This window comes from Saccopteryx bilineata, chromosome 2, assembly GCF_036850765.1.
Source record: "Saccopteryx bilineata isolate mSacBil1 chromosome 2, mSacBil1_pri_phased_curated, whole genome shotgun sequence".
NCBI classification, from domain to species: domain Eukaryota; kingdom Metazoa; phylum Chordata; class Mammalia; order Chiroptera; family Emballonuridae; genus Saccopteryx; species Saccopteryx bilineata.
The window spans coordinates 3,244,434-3,262,544 of NC_089491.1; the positions used below are offsets into that span (position 1 = coordinate 3,244,434).

Sequence of the window (18,111 nt, forward strand, 5' to 3'; positions counted from 1 at the left end):
ACATGCCTGCACACACAGGCACGCACGCACACACACACATGCCTGCACACACACACATGCCTGCACACACACAGGCACGCACATGCACGCACACACCCTCAATGTTTCCCTTCTTGGTGTGCCCATTTGTCAGACGGGGCAGCCTGAGGCTCAGAGAGGGAAGGGGCTGGAGCCCGCCTGCCTGGCTGGCACCTGGACTACTGAGGCTCATCTGAAACATATTGGTTTGTGGGGAGAGGAGGGTACCCAACCTGGAGCAGCTAGACAGGCAGCCAGAAGGCCCTAGATGGTTCCGGAAGGTTTTAGAGCCTCCACGGGCAAGTTGCATAAGGGGGCAGATGTCGAGGCTTCATTCTGAAGCGGAGGCCGCAGGGGCACCAGCAAGGGCCAGCCTGCTTGCTCCCCGTTCATGCTGTGGGTGGCCCACGCCCCCTCGTCCCGGTGAGACGGTGACGTCGAACTGCGGTTCCCACTCGGGGAAGCTTCCCTGAGAGGCGGGCTCGCTCGCTCCAGGTAGACAGCGAAACGCAGCAGGCCGACGGGTCACCCCCGACACCACCACCAAGAAGAGAACGTTCTGTCCCTTTCCTATTTACTGTGGAGTGCTGGCCCAGTGTCCTGAGAGGGAGAGGGGGTCCGACAGGTCAGCCCGGCCCCCTGGTCCTCACCACGAGCCCCGTGCAGCCCACTGCAGCCCGGTCCAGATCCGGTACTCCCTCCAGTCTCCTCCCTGCTGGCCCCCCCCAACACCACTTTTCAGCTGCTCCCATCCATACTGCCCCCTTGTGGCCGCGTGTCCCTCCGTCACCCTGGCTGACTGTCCTTTTTCTTCCGGCATTGTGTCCTTCTGATCCTAAAAGTCAAATGCTTTGTTGTCAAAAATCTGGAGGAGAAAAAATAAAAGACAGCCCCAGAAGGAAATAAATATCGAGAAATAACCCGAGACAGCGTGTTGGTATGAGGTCGGGGGACGCGTAGAAAGAGCAGAGGACACAAGGACAGCACAGCTGTTGGCATTGAGTCTGATTACGCGGTTACATTCGCCTGTGGGCCCCTGACACGGGAGTTTGGAGTTTGCCATTAGAAGTAACTAACCGGGCGGCTCTCGTGGTCACCAGCTCTGCGTGTCTAGCCCGCGTCTGACCCGAGCGGCCTGGAAGCGCACCTCTCTCGCGCTGTGGGTGAGAGCCGCTTGGTCCACGGTGCAGGCGGCGTGCCGTCTAAGGCCCGACATGCTTCCTTTTCAGGTTCGCCTGCAGACCTGGTGAGTCCGCCAAGGCACGCTCTTCCTGTGGCCCTGCACCCCGCTCACCCGGTGTGCCCAGCAAGGCCCCACTGTCCCAGCTCCCGGCACGCCTGGGGCCGACAGCTGCCGCCCTGCCCGCTTGCCCAGTGGCTAGCTCACGGCGGTGGGGGTCTAGCTTTGTGCCATGCCTCTGCCCACCCGCCCCCATCCCGATTTGGCTCAGAGCCCTCTGTTTAGCTGACCTGGGAATGAAGTCCCTGAAGTCACTTATGGGGTGTGGACATTGTGTCTTGCCCCAGCTGTGGGGTTCAGTCAAATTAGCCAGCATTTAAAGGGTGCTTACTAAGCCCTGCTCGGAGAAGAGAAGCGTCTAGTTGTCTGCAGCAGGACATGTCCCACGCAGATGACAAACCCCCAGCTCAGACTGGGGAGGCTCCAGGGCTGGGGTGGTCAGTGCAGGCTTCCTGGAGGAGGTGGGAGTTAATGGTAGGGTGAGGGAGTGGGAAGGGGGTGGATGTCCCCAGGGCTCTACACGGACAGAAAGGTGAAAGATATTGTAAGAATAGTGTCACTTAGGGAAATGTGTCACAAATGCCCGCAGGAGTCTAAGATACCCTTTGCCACTTCCCGCCTTGGCCCTTCTCCTGGGGAGTGTGGGGGGAGTGTCGGACATTGGGCAGCCTTCCTCCATCACTATTCTCTGTCCTTGCCCTCACAGGACGCCCCTGGAGCAGGACCAGGTGAGTCCGCAAGGCTTGGGCCCTCTCAGCTATTGTTCTTGTCAGCGGTCACCCTGGGCACAGACCTTGGGCCTGGCCATGGTGACTTATCGGCTGTCCCCAGCCTCCCACCCCGTGTGCTGTCCCAGGGCTCCAGGTCCCTCCCGTCCTCACGGCCACCTTTCCTGGGAGCCGTTTGTATCCGGTGAGGAAGTGCTGGGCGTGGGGACAGGGCCCAGCCAGCAGGGGGTCAGGGTCCTTTCCGCCCAGGGAAAGGCCCTGAGTTGCAACCCGGAGCCCCGAGCAGAGGGGACGTCGGAATGTTCCCGCTGTCACTTGACCGTTTTGTCCTCTCGTCCTGCCCACCCCCAGCCACCCCTGCACCGCGTGGCGTCACAGACGGTAGCTGTAAACTTTTAAGTGTTGAGAATCGGGAGCGTCAGGCGCTGTGAGGCGGCTGTGCAGCCCGAGCCCTGGGAAACCCAGTCACGAGAAACCCAAACTGAGAGCCGCCCTCCTGCCGCCGGGACGCAGCGTAGGCGCGAGGCCCTCGCGGGGCGGCCAGCTCGGAGCCGGGCCCGGTCTAGGAGCGGGCTGCACGGTCTGGGGGGGCTCAGCCGGAACCCCCGTCCCCGCCCTAGAGCTGCCCCGGGCCACACAGCCCCCCCCCCCCCCCCCGCGCCATCGCTGGCCTGGGGGGACGGCTGTCCTGCTGCACGTGGCCGGCTCTCGGGCGCGGACTCAAAAGGCGTTTGGAAGAAAACAGAAAGCGAGCTGTGGCCACGATCGTGACACCCTGAATCTCTTCACGGATATGTGCCGGACGCGGGGTCTCCCGGGCAGGATGACGTCACCAAGCCACCCCTCCCGCCCTGTCCCCTGCAGGTCCCAAGATGGTGGCTGTGCAGAATTACCATGGCAACCCTGCTCCCCCTGGGAAGCCGGTGCTGACCTTCCAGACGGGCGATGTGCTCGAGCTGCTGCGAGGGGACCCCGAGTCTCAGTGGTGGGAGGTGGGTCCTGGCCCTGCCAGGTGGGGCCCCAGCGCCCCCCACCCCGCCCCGGGGCAGAGGGGACCCCGAGTCTCGGGTGGGAGGTGGGTCCTGGCCCTGCCAGGTGGGGGCCCCCGCACCCCCCACCCCGCCCCAGGGCAGAGGGGACCCCGAGTCTCAGGTGGGAGGTGGGTCCTGGCCCTGCCAGGTGGGGGGCCCCGCACCCCCCACCCCACCCCGGGGCAGAGGGGACCCCGAGTCTCAGGGGTGGGAGGTGGGTCCTGGCCCTGCCAAGTGGGGGCCCCAGCGCCCCCCGCCCCGCCCCGGGGCAGAGGGGACCCCGAATCTCAGGGGTGGGAGGTGGGTCCTGGCCCTGCCAGGTGGGGCCCCAGCGCCCCCCACCCTGCCCCGGGGCAGAGGGGACCCCGAATCTCAGGGGTGGGAGGTGGGTCCTGGCCCTGCCAGGTGGGGCCCCAGCGCCCCCCACCCTGCCCCGGGGCAGAGGGGACCCCGAATCTCAGGGGTGGGAGGTGGGTCCTGGCCCTGCCAGGTGGGGCCCCAGCGCCCCCACCCTGCCCCGGGGCAGAGGGGACCCTGAATCTCAGGGGTGGGAGGTGGGTCCTGGCCCTGCCAGGTGGGGCCCCAGCACCCCCCGCCCTGCCCCGGGGGAGAGGGGGCCCCGAGTCTCAGGGGTGGGAGGTGGGTCCTGGCCCTGCCAAGTGGGGGCCCCAGCGCCCCCCGCCCCGCCCCGGGGCAGAGGGGACCCCGAATCTCAGGGGTGGGAGGTGGGTCCTGGCCCTGCCAGGTGGGGCCCCAGCGCCCCCCACCCTGCCCCGGGGCAGAGGGGACCCCGAATCTCAGGGGTGGGAGGTGGGTCCTGGCCCTGCCAGGTGGGGCCCCAGCGCCCCCCGCCCTGCCCCGGGGGAGAGGGGACCCCGAGTCTCAGGGGTGGGAGGTGGGTCCTGGCCCTGCCAGGTGGGGGTCCCCGTGCCCCCCACCCCGCCCCGGGGCAGAGGGGACCCTGAGTCTCAGGGATGGGAAGTGGGTCCTGGCCCTGCCAGGTGGGGGCCCCAGCGCCCCCCACCCCGCCCCGGGGCAGAGGGGACCCCGAGTCCCAGTGGTGGGAGGTGGGTCCTGGCCCTGCCAGGTGGGGGTCCCCGTGCCCCCCACCCCGCCCCGGGGCAGAGGGGACCCTGAGTCTCAGGGATGGGAAGTGGGTCCTGGCCCTGCCAGGTGGGGGTCCCAGCGCCCCCCACCCCGCCCCGGGGCAGAGGGGACCCCGAGTCTCGGGTGGGAGGTGGGTCCTGGCCCTGCCAGGTGGACGCCCGCACCCCCCCCACCCTGCCCCGAGGCAGAGGGGACCCCGAGTCTCAGTGGTGGGAAGTGGGTCCTGGCCCTGCCAGGTGGGGGCCCCCGTGCCCCCCACCCCGCCCCAGGGCAGAAGGGACCCCGAGTCTCAGGGATGGGAGGTGGGTCCTGGCCCTGCCAGGTGGGGGCCCCAGCGCCCCCCACCCCGCCCCGGGGCAGAGGGGACCCCGAGTCTCGGGTGGGAGGTGGGTCCTGGCCCTGCCAGGTGGAGGCCCTGCTCCCCCCACCCCGCCCCGGGGCAGAGGGGACCCCGAGTCTCAGTGGTGGGAGGTGGGTCCTGGCCCTGCCAGGTGGGGGCCCCCGCGCCCCCCACTCCACCCCGGGGCAGAGGGGACCCCGAGTCTCAGGGATGGGAGGTGGGTCCTGGCACTGCCAGGTGGGGGCCCCCGCGCCCCCCACCCCGCCCCGGGGCAGAGGGGACCCCGAGCCTCAGGGGTGGGAGGTGGGTCCTGGCCCTGCCAGGTGGAGGCCCCCGCGCCCCCCACCCCGCCCTGGGGCAGAGGGGACCCCGAGTCTCAGGGGTGGGAGGTGGGTCCTGGCCCTGCCAGGTGGAGGCCCCCGTGCCCCCCACCCTGCCCCGGGGCAGAGGCACAGCGGTCTGTACCCCCAGGCAGGGCCAGCTCGGGGCGAGACCAGCAGGGTTGCAGGGAAGGGGGCTGTTGGCAAGGTTTGTCATGTCTGAGTTCCCCGGGGCGTTTGCTTGTCCCTGGGGGGAGCGCAGTGTCCCCTCACGGAGAAGGCCCTCCACCTGGTGTCCACGTCTGTTTCCTACCTTGGTTCCATCCTGGGAGCACTGGGGAGGCTCCTCCAGGCAGAGGGGGCAGGGAGAGCCGCAGCGGAGAGAAGAGGGAGCAGCAGCCAGGAGGTGGGGCTCTAGTACCGGCTTTCAGCAAGCTGCTTAACCTCCGTGGGCCTCAGTGTTCTGACCTGTGAAGTGGGGACGCCCCACCCCTTCCTTCCCCCAATGGTTATGAGGTCAACGGAGGTTACCGCCGGGAGGTGATGCTGCCACACACGTCTCAGGAACTACCCTTACCCTATCCTTGTCCTTAGGAAACAGTGGACACTAAAATTCCCCCTTCCCGTCCCCACTCCCACGGCCGGGCCCGGCCCCGCCCCGCCGGCCCTGACCACCTCTGTCTTCTCCCAGGGCCGGCTGGTGCAAACCAGGAAGTCAGGCTACTTTCCCAGCACGTCTGTGAAGCCCTGTCCCGTGGATGGAAGGGTGAGCATGTCCCCAGAGACTTCTGTGGCCGGGGCTCCCAGAGCTGTGTCCCCAGTCCGGACATGCTTGCTCAGCGGCCGTTGTGAGCTGGCCCCGAAGCTCAGGCTGCACCCAGAGAGGATGGGTGGGGGCCGAGGGACAGGACACCCTCCTGTGGGAAGGACCCGGCCAGTTGGGGGCTGCATTTTTTCATGGTGTTAAGACGCTGGCCCCAGCAGCCCGCCTGGTCTCTGGCCCCCTCTGCCCGGCACTGTTCGGTCTCACTGCCCACAGGGGAGTGAGGAAGCGTTAAAACGCTGAGGACTTGGGACAGGCTTTGCCAGCGGGCCAAGGGAGACCAGACAGCAGAAGAGGAAGATTGTCAGGAACACCGGGTGGCCTAGGGCAGGTGGGGAGGGGATAGACTGTCCGTGAGGCTTTGCCCCGCCTGTGGCCCAGCGAGGTGGCCAGAGCCAGGGTGGGCCACAGCGAAGGGTCTGGACAGTAGCCACCTGCCTATGTGCAGACCAAGACCCCGCCCACCCCCAGCGCCTGTCTGTAGCAAAGAGCCGTGGGGTACGCCCCATGTCCACTGCTGCGGTCTGCAGCCTTTGGCCACACCCCCTCTGAGGAGGAGGTGCAGTTAGGTGGTTACTGTTCATTCATTCAACCTACTGAACGTTGGTGCGGAGGGGCTGAGTCTCAGTCACTGCCTCAGGTCCTTGCAGCCAGTGGCTCCAGGGCCCAAGGCTCGGGTCACTGCTGACAAGCCTCCTCCAGCCCCCACGCTGTGGATGGCCGCTGTGGGCATTAACCTCAATGTTCTCTTTTGCCAGCCGCCTATTGGCCGGCTGCCATCCCGGGAGATTGACTACAGTGCTTACCCCTGGTGAGTGGACCTGCGTGGCCTGGGGGCTGCGGGGTGTGGGTTCTCAGCTGTCTCCAGCCCTACTCATTCCTCGGTGCCCAATCGCCAGGCGTCTGGGAGGCAAGGGGTGGGTCTTCTCCCGCAGGGGCGGGGCCTCCTCTCCTCCTGGGCTTATTATGCAGATTAGAGCTGTCGCCCAGGGCTACTCATTCCTCAGTGCCCAATCGCCAGGCCTCTGGGAGGTAGGGGGTGGGGCTTCTCCCGCAGGGGCGGGGCCTTCTCTCCTGGGCTTATTATACAGTTTAGAGCTGTCGCCCAGGGCTGGGTGCCCCCATAGGTGGTGTTGGTGTGATGAGCCTCACTCCTCCCTGCGGTCCAGGTTCGCAGGCAACATGGAGAGGCAGCAGACGGACAACCTGCTCAAGTCCCACGCCAGCGGGACCTACCTGGTCAGGGAGCGGCCGGCCGAGGCAGAGCGCTTCGCCATCAGCATCAAGTACGTGCCGGCCTGGGGGGCTAGCAGGGGATGTGCCTCCAATGCCCTGCTGACCCTCAGAGCCCTCAGGACTGGGGTTTGTTGGGTCGGGTGGCCATGGAATGTCTTGTCCAAACCGGACAGTTTTGAGGAGAGAGATTACCCATTGGTCTCCACTCCCAGCTGGCCCGGGACCAGCGTGAACAATCCCGGCTGCTGTCAGCCCACGGCAGCCCGTGAGCTGGGTTGGATGTCTTCAGGTTACGGGGACTGGACGACCTTAGTCGCCCAAACAAGGCAGGGATGCTGTGAGGGGTCAGGGACGTCCCCGTGACCCCATGGGTGGGCCTCGGAGAGCACGGGACAGGGGGTCACATGGCTGCTGTCCTGCAGCTTCAGCCAGTGTCCTCCAGTCTGGGTGCCTTGTGCCCAGAGCTGCCCCAGTAGGGATCTGCTGTCTTCTCTCCAAGAGACAGAGCTGATAGGTGGTTGGTCAGCATTAGCATAGGACACCCACTGGACAGGAGTCTCGGGCAACGGGCACGGGCCAGTGAATAGAGGACTCTGGTCTGTCGTGACCTGGTCGAGAGCCCCAGACAGAGTGGCCTGTGTCACACTGACCTGGCAGGCCTGGGGTGTCCCATTTAGCTGTGTTCTAAAAGTCCTTTCTATGCGTTTGCTTTGGTTTCTGTAGGTACAGGTGTAGGTACAGGTATAGCTGTAGGTGTAGGTGCAGGTACAGATACAGGTGTAGATACAGGTATAGCTGTAGGTGTAGGTGCAGGTACAGATACAGGTATAGCTGTAGGTGTAGGTACAGGTGCAGGTACAGGTTACAGGTGTAGTTGCATGTACAGGTACAGGTGCAGGTTCAGGTACAGGTGTCGATACAGGTATAGCTGTAGGTGTAGGTGCATGTACAGGTACAGGTGCAGGTACAGGTGTAGGTGCAGGTGCAGGTGCAAGTGTGGGGAGAGATTCTGTTTGTTGAAAGCTTTAGCATCTGTCACCATAAAGGAACGTTGGCATGCCCTTTTCTTTTCCTGTGGTGTCCTGTGTGGATTTGGTGTTCGCTGGATGGAGTGGGGTGGTACTTGGGGAGCGGGGGGTGAGAGGAGGCTCGCCAACAAGGTCACCTTTGAATTGAGACCTGAGGACACGGGAGGGTATCGTGAGGGTGGCACCTGGGCAGAGGGGACAGCCAGCACCGGGGCTTGGTGGCTTGTGCTGGACGTGCCGAGGAAGAGCCGGAGGCCAGGCCGGCTGGGGCGGAGGGTGTGGAGTCGGAGGCGGTTAGGAGACAGTGTCAAACCTGGGGTGGCACTGCCCCCCCTCAGGCCTCCCGGGCCAAGGTCCGACCTTTGACTTAGAAGTCGGCCATGAGCCCCCAGGGGATGGGAGACCAGGAGGCAGAAGGCGCAGAGGAGAGATGGATGGAGCGGAACCCGGAACCGGGGCAGGAAGGGGCTGGATGGAGGAGTGGGCGGGCGGAGGGGCCTGAGATCTTGTAGGCTGATGGGGAGTTTGGACTTAAAACAGGCAAGGCGGAAGGACAGATAGACGGACAAGGGGTAGGAGACAGGCTCAGACCCGGTGGGGTCGGAGCCAGCTGAAAGGAAGCGGCCATGCTGTGCACAGGAGGCGTGAGCCCAGGGCCGAGGGTGGGATCACTGCTCCTGTGGACGTGTGTGAGCCTGGACCCCGAGGGGGCTGGGGGCCGTGCGGCCCATGCAGTGACCACCGTGGCCCGTGTGCTCCATCCAGGTTCAATGACGAGGTGAAGCACATTAAGGTGGTGGAGAAAGACAGCTGGATCCACATCACGGAAGCAAAGAAATTTGAAAGCCTGTTGGTATGTGATTCCGTAGCTCTCGTCAGCCTGGCCCCCGGTTAGGGGGAAAAGAGGGCCCTGACCTCCCCCTGTGGCTGGACCAAGGAGGGTAGTCAGGGCCTCCCTACAGCTCCTTGAGTCGGGTTGTCCCCCAAAGCCCCCAAAGGGCCAGGTGCATTGACCTAGTGGACAGGGCGGGGAGGGACCAGCCGCCTCGGCCACCTGGTAGCCCAGAAGCCCATTCCCGCTTAGCTAGAGCCAGAAACTGTGGCCCAGTGAGGTTCCGTCCAGAACCTGGCCTGTAGCCACCCTCACACACGGCTTCCAGCAGTACCCCGTCCCTACCTGCCTCTCTCCCACCCACAGTCACACACAGCCCAGCTGGAATGCAGGCAATGGCATCGTCCTTCTTTAGATGATGTTAGGCCCAGCTGGTTAGCTCAGTCGGTTAAGAGCGTTGTCCCGAAACAGCAAGGTTCCGGCTTCGATCCCCGGTCAGGACACACATGGGAAGCAACCAAAAAAAAAAAAACAAAAAAGCACTACTGAGTGGAACAAATGCTTCCCTTCCCCTCCCCCTCTCTCCCTTCCTCTCTCTGTCTCTCTAAAAGCCAATGAAAATGGACCCTTTGAGTAGTACGAACGTTCATGTACGTCCTCGTGCCTCCTGACCATCCAGAGTACGATCAATGTATTTTAAAAATGTGTATGGCATTAAAAAAAAGCCAATGTATGTTTTTCTTGTTTCCATAAATTGGTTATCAAACACGATTTTAAGTTAATAAAACTGGAACTGGAACTAATTTTATTTTTTGGAAAAAAACTCACTCCCGAGGGTCAGTGAGCATGAAAAAAACTCACTGCTCAAAGGGTTCAGCCCTGGGGGGAGAGCTCAGTTGGCTAGAGTGTCGTCCCAGAGCACGGAGGTTGCTGGTTCGATTCCCCAGTCAGGACATAAAGGAGCAACTTGATGTTCCTGTCTCTTTCTCCCTGCCGCTCTTAAAAAAAAAAACAACACAAAGATTTAAAAACTAGAACCTTTACTTTTTCTCTTACAAGTGGTCCACGTACTGAGACCATCTGACTAGAGACTCGGAGCTCTTAGACTCCACAGTGGCCACAGAGGAGCACAGAGTAGAACAAGGAAGTGTCCACACACCCTCACCCCACCCAATAGAAAAACCAACCCCACCGTCGTGGGGCGAGTCCCCGGCAGCTTCGAGGGAGGCTCAGACCAAACCCTCGGCCGGGCTGACCCGTGTGTCCAGCCTGCCCTTCAGCACATTGAAAATTCTGCACTCAGACCTCTCTCCTCTGTCCCTGCTGGTCCCCACAGGGCATTCGGTCACCTAGTTAAGCTGTTCTTTCTAGAAGCGCTTCCCTGGTGTTGGACACGTTGGGATTTCCCACTTTTCTCCGTTAAAAAGAGTATTGCAGGGAGCTCTCCTGTCCCTCAGTCTCAGCACTTCGTGGATTTTTCCTTTGGGAACATTTGGGACAGAAATTGCCCAAAACTCGGGGACAGAAATTGTCCAGAATCTGAGATACTAACTATGCACGCCGGGCCTAGTGCTGGGGGAGGCGGAGAAGGGAGCGAGTTCTTGAGGGTCAAGGAGAGGAGCCCCCTGAGTGAACCTGAGGAGGTGGGCGAGGGAAGCCTGGGCATCCGGGAGGCCTGCCTGGAGGCAGTGGCCACAGCCAGTGAGCATGTGTGTCCTGCAGGAGTTGGTGGAGTACTACCAGTGCCACTCTCTCAAGGAGAGCTTCAAGCAGCTGGACACCACGCTCAAGTACCCCTATAAGTCACGAGAACGTGCAGCATCCAGGGCCTCCAGCCGGTCCCCAGGTAATGCCCAGGCCCACCGGCATACCTTTGCTCACCTAGAGGTGTCCATTCTGAGGCCCTCACTGCCCACCTGCCCTTGAGGAAGGCTTTCTGTGGGCCACGCTGACCTAGGCCAGGAGCCCGTTTCTGACCCCCACCCCAGGGAGCGGTGGCCCTGGCCCCCGCCAGCCCATCACAAGCACCCTCCAAGCCGGGGTGCCCTGGTGGCCTCAGGTGATAGGTGGGGAATGCCAGCTCTGAGTTACTGCCCCGAGTCTTGTGCCTTTGCCCAGAGGTCAGCGTGGGGAAGAGCACAGGACAGGTGCCACCTGACCTCAGATGCCCCCGCTGTGCCCAGCACCTCTGTGTGCAGACAGGGCCCTACAGCCAGGCCAGGGGGCCGCTTGGAGCCGGGCAGGGTGGGCCCATGTATTCGGCATCCAGCCCTGTCTCACTCCAGAGCTACCCTGCTTCCTCCAGCCTACAGGGTCCTGCAGACCAGGGGTCCCCCCCCCCTCCCCGGGCAGAGCAGGTCAGGAGAGCGCCGACTGTGGGCTGAGCCAGGGGCTGGGCTCCGGCCCCTGTCAATCCCGGTGCAAGCCCGCCCCCTGGAGGAGGTGGTCTGGGTTTGCTCTCGGGGATGCAGGCACAGAGGCGGAGTGAGGGCAGCTCAGAAGCGGCTTCGTGCCTGTGCCCGGGTGGGCCCCCGCGGCTGTCCCTCTGCCCCTCCGCCTGTGGCCGCGGGCTGGCTGTGTGGATGCTCCCCCGCCCCCTCACACTCTCTCTCGCCTCTTTGCAGCTCCCTGCGCCTCCTACAACTTTTCCTTCCTCAGCCCTCAGGGCCTCAGCTTTGCTTCTCAGGGCTCCTCTGCTCCCTTCTGGTCAGGTACCGCTGCCCTCGGGGCGGGGGGCCGCGGCCTGGCGGGCCTGGCGGGCCTGGCCTGGGCTGCCCGCTGGCCCACAGACGCTGCCTGCAGCTGGCTGTTCAGCATTGTGGGGAGGGGGCGCGGGCTCGGGACAGGAAGGAGGCGGCTCGGCAGGCCGGTGGGGGGCTGCTGCTGCCCCTGGAGGGCCCCCTTGGGCTTGGCACTAACACCCCCCGCCCCCGCTGCCGCCTCCTCTCTGATACGCTCACCCTGCATGCCACTCCCCAGCTTCACACCATCATCGCCCTCGTTGCCCACTGAGAGCTTTGCCTGTGGTAGCGGCTCAGAGCCAGGCGGCCGCCCTCGGGGGGTGGGGGGTGGTGGGCTTGGACCCGGGCTGGCCCTCTGGGCGCTGTTGGAGGAGTTGTGGGACTAGGGGCCAGGGGGACGGGGTCTCGGGGGTCTCGGGGGCCTCGCCCGCACGGCCCTCCGCTGCCAGAGCCAGAGCTCTCCCTCCCCAGCGGCTGTGTGTGCTTGCCCCTCTGTCACTGTCATCGTCACCTGTCTGTCAGGACTCCTGGGCTGAGCCGGACCAGCTGGGTTTCCCGTTTGGCTTGGGGATCTAGAATTGGGGACATGAGGGAGGTCGGGTGCCACGCTCTGGGGCCCCATCCAGGTGCTCTGTCAGACTGAAGGGTGGAGCTGGGCAGCGGTCACTCAGCTGTCCACTGGCCGTGTGACACCCATGCACCAGGCACATAGGAAGGCCTCGCGGGAGCTGTCACGGCCAGAGCTCTGGCATCTGCTTTTGTCCCCATGAGCATGGTCATTGCCTGCGATGGCCCCCCCGTGGGGTGGTGACCGTGGACCACAGTTTGGGCTCCTACGGAGGAGGGAGGGGCCCTGGGATAGGGGCCCAGGTGTCACTCCGGAGGCCTTGGGTCCCCTCACCCCAGGCACAGGGCTGTGCGCCTGGAGGAGACCCAGCTCAGTCCGAGGGCCCCCCAGCCCTGACTAGGTCCCGCCCCGCGGCGACGTGACACCGGCCCATCTCCCCAACAGTGTTCACGCCGCGTGTCATCGGCACGGCCGTGGCCAGGTACAACTTTGCGGCCCGGGACATGCGGGAGCTCTCGCTGCGCGAAGGCGACGTGGTGAAGATCTACAGCCGCATCGGCGGCGACCAGGGCTGGTGGCGGGGCGAGACCAACGGCCGGGTGAGTGGCCGGCCCTGCGCCGACTCCTGAGGGACGAGCTGGAAGTGGTGGCACTTCTACTTCCCAGACGGCGTCGGGCCTGACCGTCTTCCACTGTCTCCGTTTTCCTCCCAAATGGTGTCACGTGTCTTGAATTCTACAGACGTGTAACCCGGTCAGGTGTTCACACACGCACACACATACGCACACACACACACACACACACACTCACACACACACACACACACTCACACACACACACTCACACATTTTTTTCCTGTATGAGAATCCCCTGCAGGAAGATCCCTTTCTCTGTGTTCATCCCACATGAGACGTGGAGAGACTGTCACCTGCGGCTCGATACCCTTGATCAGTTTGGGGAATTTCTTTTATTATTATTTATTTATTTTAGTGAGAGGAGGGGAGACAGACTCCCACATGCACCCAAGACCGGGGTCCATCCAGCATGCCCACTAGGGGGCGATGCTCTGTTGCTCTGTTGCAACCAGAGCTATTTTAGTGCCTGAGGCGGAGTCCGTGGAGCCATCCTCAGTGCTCGGGACTAACTCGCTCAAGCCAATTGAGCCATGGCTGCAGGAGGGGAAGAGAGAGAGAGAAATAGAAAGAGGAAGAGGGAGGGCCCTGGCCGGTTGGCTCAGTGGTAGAGCATCGATCTGGCGTGCAGGAGTCCCTGGTTCGATTCCTGGCCAGGGCACACAGGAGAAGCACCCATCTGCTTCTCCACCCTTCCCCCTCTCCTTCCTCTCTGTCTCTCTCTCTCTTCCCCTCCCGCAGCCAAGGCTCCACTAGAGCAAAGATGGCCCGGGTGCTGAGGATGGCTCCATGGCCTCTGCCTCAGGCGCTAGAATGGCTCTGGTTGCAACAGAGTGACTCCCCGGATGGGCAGAGCATCGCCCCCTGGTGGGCGTGCCGGGTGGATCCCAGTTGGGCGCATGCGGGAGTCTGTCTGACTGCCTCCCCGTTTCCAACTTTAGAAAAATACAAAAAAAAAAAAAAAAAAAAAAAAAGAAAGAAAGAAAGAAAAGAAAGAAAAAGGAAGAGGGAGAAGCAGATGGTCGCTTCCCCTGTGTGCCCTGGCCAGGAATTGAACCTGGGACATCTACATGCCAGGCCAACACTCTACCACTGAGCTAACCAGCTAGGGCCCAGTTTGGGGAATTTCTTCAGATGATGTGCCTGCCCCCTATCCGTCTAGGGCCCCAGTCACGTGGTTATCGGGTGTCTTCGCTGTGGCCTGCGGTCATCGCCCCGTCCTACGTGTTTTCCATCGGGTCCCCTTCCATCAGCCCGTCTTCCACGTCCGCAGTCCCCTCCTCTGCTTTGTCTAATCCGCTGCGAAAACCCTGCTAGGTTCTGATTGCAGCCCCTCTTTTCAATTCCGGGATTTTTATTCTGCGTCCGATTTCAGTGCTCTGCTACAACGCGCTGCATGTGTTTTCACCGGTTTTCTGAAATGTAGGCGTTAAACGTCATCCGCGTTCCCAGTGATCAGGCCCCCGTGTCGGGAGGAGCTGGAGACCGTGAGTCCTGTCACCTGACCCTGATCGAACGCTGAGCTTGTGTGGGACACACCGATGCTCTGGATCAAGCCATTTCCCTCCAGGGGGGGGGATTGTTTTTTCTTGCTTTTTCTTTTTTCTTTTTTCTGGGTGACAGAGAGAGAGAGCAGATTCATCTTTAATGGCTCAGGGCTGGTGCATTGCAGGGTCACCCCTGGTCTTGGGCCGTGGGTGCACCAGGCTCTCAGCCTCCTTTCTGAGGCTGGCGTAGTCTTTTTTTTTTTTTTTTTTTTAATATTTTTTTTTTCTATTTTTCTGAAGCTGAGAATGGGGAGAGACAGTCAGACTCCCGCATGAGCCCGACCGGGATCCACCTGGCACGCCCACCAGGGGCAACGCTCTGCCCACCAGGGGGCGATGCTCTGCCCATCCTGGGCGTCGCTGTGTTGCGACCAGAGCCACTCTAGCGCCTGGGGCAGAGGCCACAGAGCCATCCCCAGCGCCCGGGCCATCTTTGTTCCAATGGAGCCTCGGCTGCGGGAGGGGAAGAGAGAGACAGAGAGGAAGGGGGGGAGGGGTGGAGAAGCAGATGGGCGCTTCTCCTGTGTGCCCTGGCCCGGAATCGAACCCGGGACTTCTGCACGCCAGGCCAACGCTCTACCGCTGAGCCAACCGGCCAGGGCCTGGCGTAGTCTTTTGAAGAGTTCCTCCTTCCCCACCGGCCGTGCTCACCCTCTCCCTCGACACACACGTGCGTGACCCTCTCCCTCGACACACCGGCCGTGCTCACCCTCTCCCTCGACACACCGGCCGTGCTCACCCTCTCCCTTGACACACCGGCCGTGCTCACCCTCTCCCTCGACACACCGGCCGTGCTCACCCTCTCCCTCGACACACCGGCCGTGCTCACCCTCTCCCTCGACACACACGTGCTCACCCTCTCCCTCGACACACACGTGCTCACCCTCTCCCTCGACACACCGGCCGTGCTCACCCTCTCCCTCGACACACCGGCCGTGCTCACCCTCTCCCTCGACACACCGGCCGTGCTCACCCTCTCCCTCGACACACCGGCCGTGCTCACCCTCTCCCTCGACACACCGGCCGTGCTCACCCTCTCCCTCGACACACACGTGCTCACCCTCTCCCTCGACACACCGGCTGTGCTCACCCTCTCCCTCGACACACACGTGCTCACCCTCTCCCTCGACACACCGGCCGTGCTCACCCTCTCCCTCGACACACACGTGCTCACCCTCTCCCTCGACACACACGTGCTCACCCTCTCCCTCGACACACACGTGCTCACCCTCTCCCTCGACACACCGGCCGTGCTCACCCTCTCCCTCGACACACCGGCCGTGCTCACCCTCTCCCTCGACACACCGGCCGTGCTCACCCTCTCCCTCGACACACCGGCCGTGCTCACCCTCTCCCTCGACACACCGGCCGTGCTCACCCTCTCCCTCGACACACCGGCCGTGCTCACCCTCTCCCTCGACACACACGTGCGTGACCCGGGCGACATCTCTTTCAGGTCGGCTGGTTTCCTTCAACGTACGTCGAGGAGGAGGGTGTCCAGTGACGGCAGGAGCACGGAAGGACCCGAGGGTTTTCTCGGAAGGCTCGCTCCAGCTCGGAAGTCCATCTCCCGTTCCGTGACCCCCACAGAGAGGCAAAAACGCCTGCTGACCTCCCAGTCTTCCCACAGCCCGTAGGGACGGGGAAGGGTGTCCAGAGTCCTAAACGCAAACCACCCCCTCCCCACACCCCAGCCGGTCTGCCCGCGGTGGCCTGCCGGGTTCGCCTCTTGTACGTGGAGGAAAGCCGGGCCAGCCGGACACTGGGTGACCGCTGAGGCCGGGCTCATCTCGGCCCCAGTCTTGTCGAGACGGCATTCAGAAGAAGCCTAGGTGTGAGCAGCGAGATGCTGTCCCGGGGAGGGCTGGGGGCAGCAGAAGGGGCCTTCCCTCCAGCCTTCCTGCTCAGCCCCTGGACTCTCAGCCCTCCTTCCTGCTGCTCTCAGGGGTGACCGGGCCTCGAGGCAGGAGCCCCCTGCAGCCCCAGCGTGGGGGTGGGGGGTGGGGGAGCGTGGCGCTGAGCCTGTGCATCCCCCCACGGCCTCTTCCTTTCCCTCTGCTCCGGGGGCATGCAGAGGCCCCAGAGCAAGTCCCCGTCTGGGGAGGGAGCCCTGGGAACGAGGAAGTTGCCGGCCCTACTCCCTGGTCAATGGTACTGTCTTTGCCCTGAACCCAAGGCGTGTCTGTCCTGCCCTGCTGCCAGGAGACATCTGTAAACCCCGATCCGGGCGGGAAGGAGCCAGGTTTCCCTCGCTCTGTCCCTGCTGCTCACGTTCCCCTCCAGGGGGAGACCCCGCTGCTCCCGTGCCCGGGGTGTGGGGGAGCCCTCGGGGTCTCCTCTGTCCTGCACGGTGGTCCCTGAGCGTCCCCCCGGCCTTTGCACAGGATGTCGGTTCTCACCCTTGGCAAGTCCCCCTTCCAGGAGCTCCTGTAGCTCATGAACTGGGCGTGTGCCACCCCTGTTAACACCCACTCCTGGCTGCTCCTGGCCTTGACCTCTCACTGGCTTGGCCCACCCGGTTTTCTCTGCCTGGCTGTTGCATGAGACCTAGTGACACTCTGTCCCCGCCTCCCTTTGGTCAGCGGCATAGCCCTGTGCCGGGAGCAGGGGTCAGGCAGGGGTGGGGTGCTCCTCTGAGGTCAGCCCTGCAGCCTCCAGCATCCTGGAGTGGGGAGTGGGCCCCTGGGTGGTGGGCAGCAAGGTGAAGAGGGAAGGCGGCCCGCAGGGGCTGGAGGAGTGAGGGTGGACAGGACCACCTTTGGGGGCCAGCGAGCAGGGGACGGGGGAAGAGCCAGCTCTGGAGGGGTCCCTGGGATCGGGGTGCACCCAGCACTTTGCACACGAGCCCGGGATGGGAGGGGAGACCCACCAGCCCCCTTTTTTTGTTTACCGTTTCTGTTCTTTATCGTTTTTTTTGTTTGTTTGTTTGGCTTGTTTGCTCTTTAAAGGAAGAAGTTTGTAATTATTTCATCCAAAGCTCCCGTTATCTTATCTGTGAATACTAAGGAAGAGAGTTTATAATGGCGAGGAAAGGATGTATATTTGAGGTCATTGCGAAGCCGGTCGTCAGGATATAACAGACACTGAAAAAAATGTCATTTAGAGCCTGGTTTTTGTGAATGTGCTGCCCTGTTTTGTCTGTTTTGAACCGCGGATTGGGTGTGGCTGGTGTCCGCCCCGCTGGAGGCAGAGGGGACAGAGGGCCAGGGCCAGGCAGGCGGGCAGGGGTGCTGGTGGTTCTGGCCGGAGACAGGACCCCCTTGGGACAGGGCTTCGGACCTGGGCCCCGAGAGAGCTGTGAACACGGGGTGGGAGGAGCCCGATGCATGTGGGTCAGGGACTGGGGCTGCAGCTGGAGGCGACCCCACGTGCAACAGACTGTACATTTGCCGTCAGGTTTTTTTTCACACCACAATTTTTACTACAAATAAACCCAAGTTGTTTTCTTCGGGAGTGGCTGCTGACCTTTCCTGGCGGGTGGGGGTGGGGCTGGGGTGGGGGTGGGGCTGGGGAGGGCGTGGCCGGATAGATCCCTCCTCCCCAGCGAGGTCTGCGCCAGCGCCCCGGGACATGCCTGTGTCAGACGCAGGCCTTGGGATGGCCCAGCCTCTGGGCCTGGAAGAGACAGCGATGCTGGGGGCCACCAACCGGGTGCTTCCCCTCCCATGCCCCCCACCCATCGCCCGGTCCGGCACGGCCCCACGGGCTTCCTAGGCAGCGTCCCGCGGAGCCCTCGGGCGGCCACCAGAGGACGGCGCACCCTCTTCCGCCGTCTGGATGGAGTCAAACTCCAGCCCTGCCCTCGCGCGCCCCGTCCCCCTCCCTGGTGCAACACGACCCGCAACCTCGGTTCCACATGAGCGCAAGGCTGACTTGGGTGGGATTTCAATCTGGCTTCGTGATGGACAACCCAAGATGAG

At 63.2% G+C, this 18,111-nt stretch overlaps 1 protein-coding gene across 2 annotated transcripts in view; it reads left to right on the plus strand.

The window, feature by feature from the left end:
* Window positions 1-17,642, plus strand: part of VAV2 (vav guanine nucleotide exchange factor 2) — a 192,584-nt gene extending 174,942 nt beyond the window's left edge. For both annotated transcript variants that reach the window (XM_066255787.1, XM_066255788.1), the window contains exons 18-27: window positions 1,248-1,264; window positions 1,965-1,986; window positions 2,851-2,978; window positions 5,476-5,550; window positions 6,366-6,418; window positions 6,777-6,893; window positions 8,637-8,724; window positions 10,426-10,549; window positions 12,457-12,611; window positions 15,648-17,642. In XM_066255787.1, coding sequence (XP_066111884.1) covers window positions 1,248-1,264; window positions 1,965-1,986; window positions 2,851-2,978; window positions 5,476-5,550; window positions 6,366-6,418; window positions 6,777-6,893; window positions 8,637-8,724; window positions 10,426-10,549; window positions 12,457-12,611; window positions 15,648-15,695 — 827 coding nt within the window. In that variant the 3' untranslated portion in view covers window positions 15,696-17,642. The remainder of the gene's footprint in view (window positions 1-1,247; window positions 1,265-1,964; window positions 1,987-2,850; window positions 2,979-5,475; window positions 5,551-6,365; window positions 6,419-6,776; window positions 6,894-8,636; window positions 8,725-10,425; window positions 10,550-12,456; window positions 12,612-15,647) is intronic.
* Window positions 17,643-18,111: the final 469 nt, after the last annotated feature.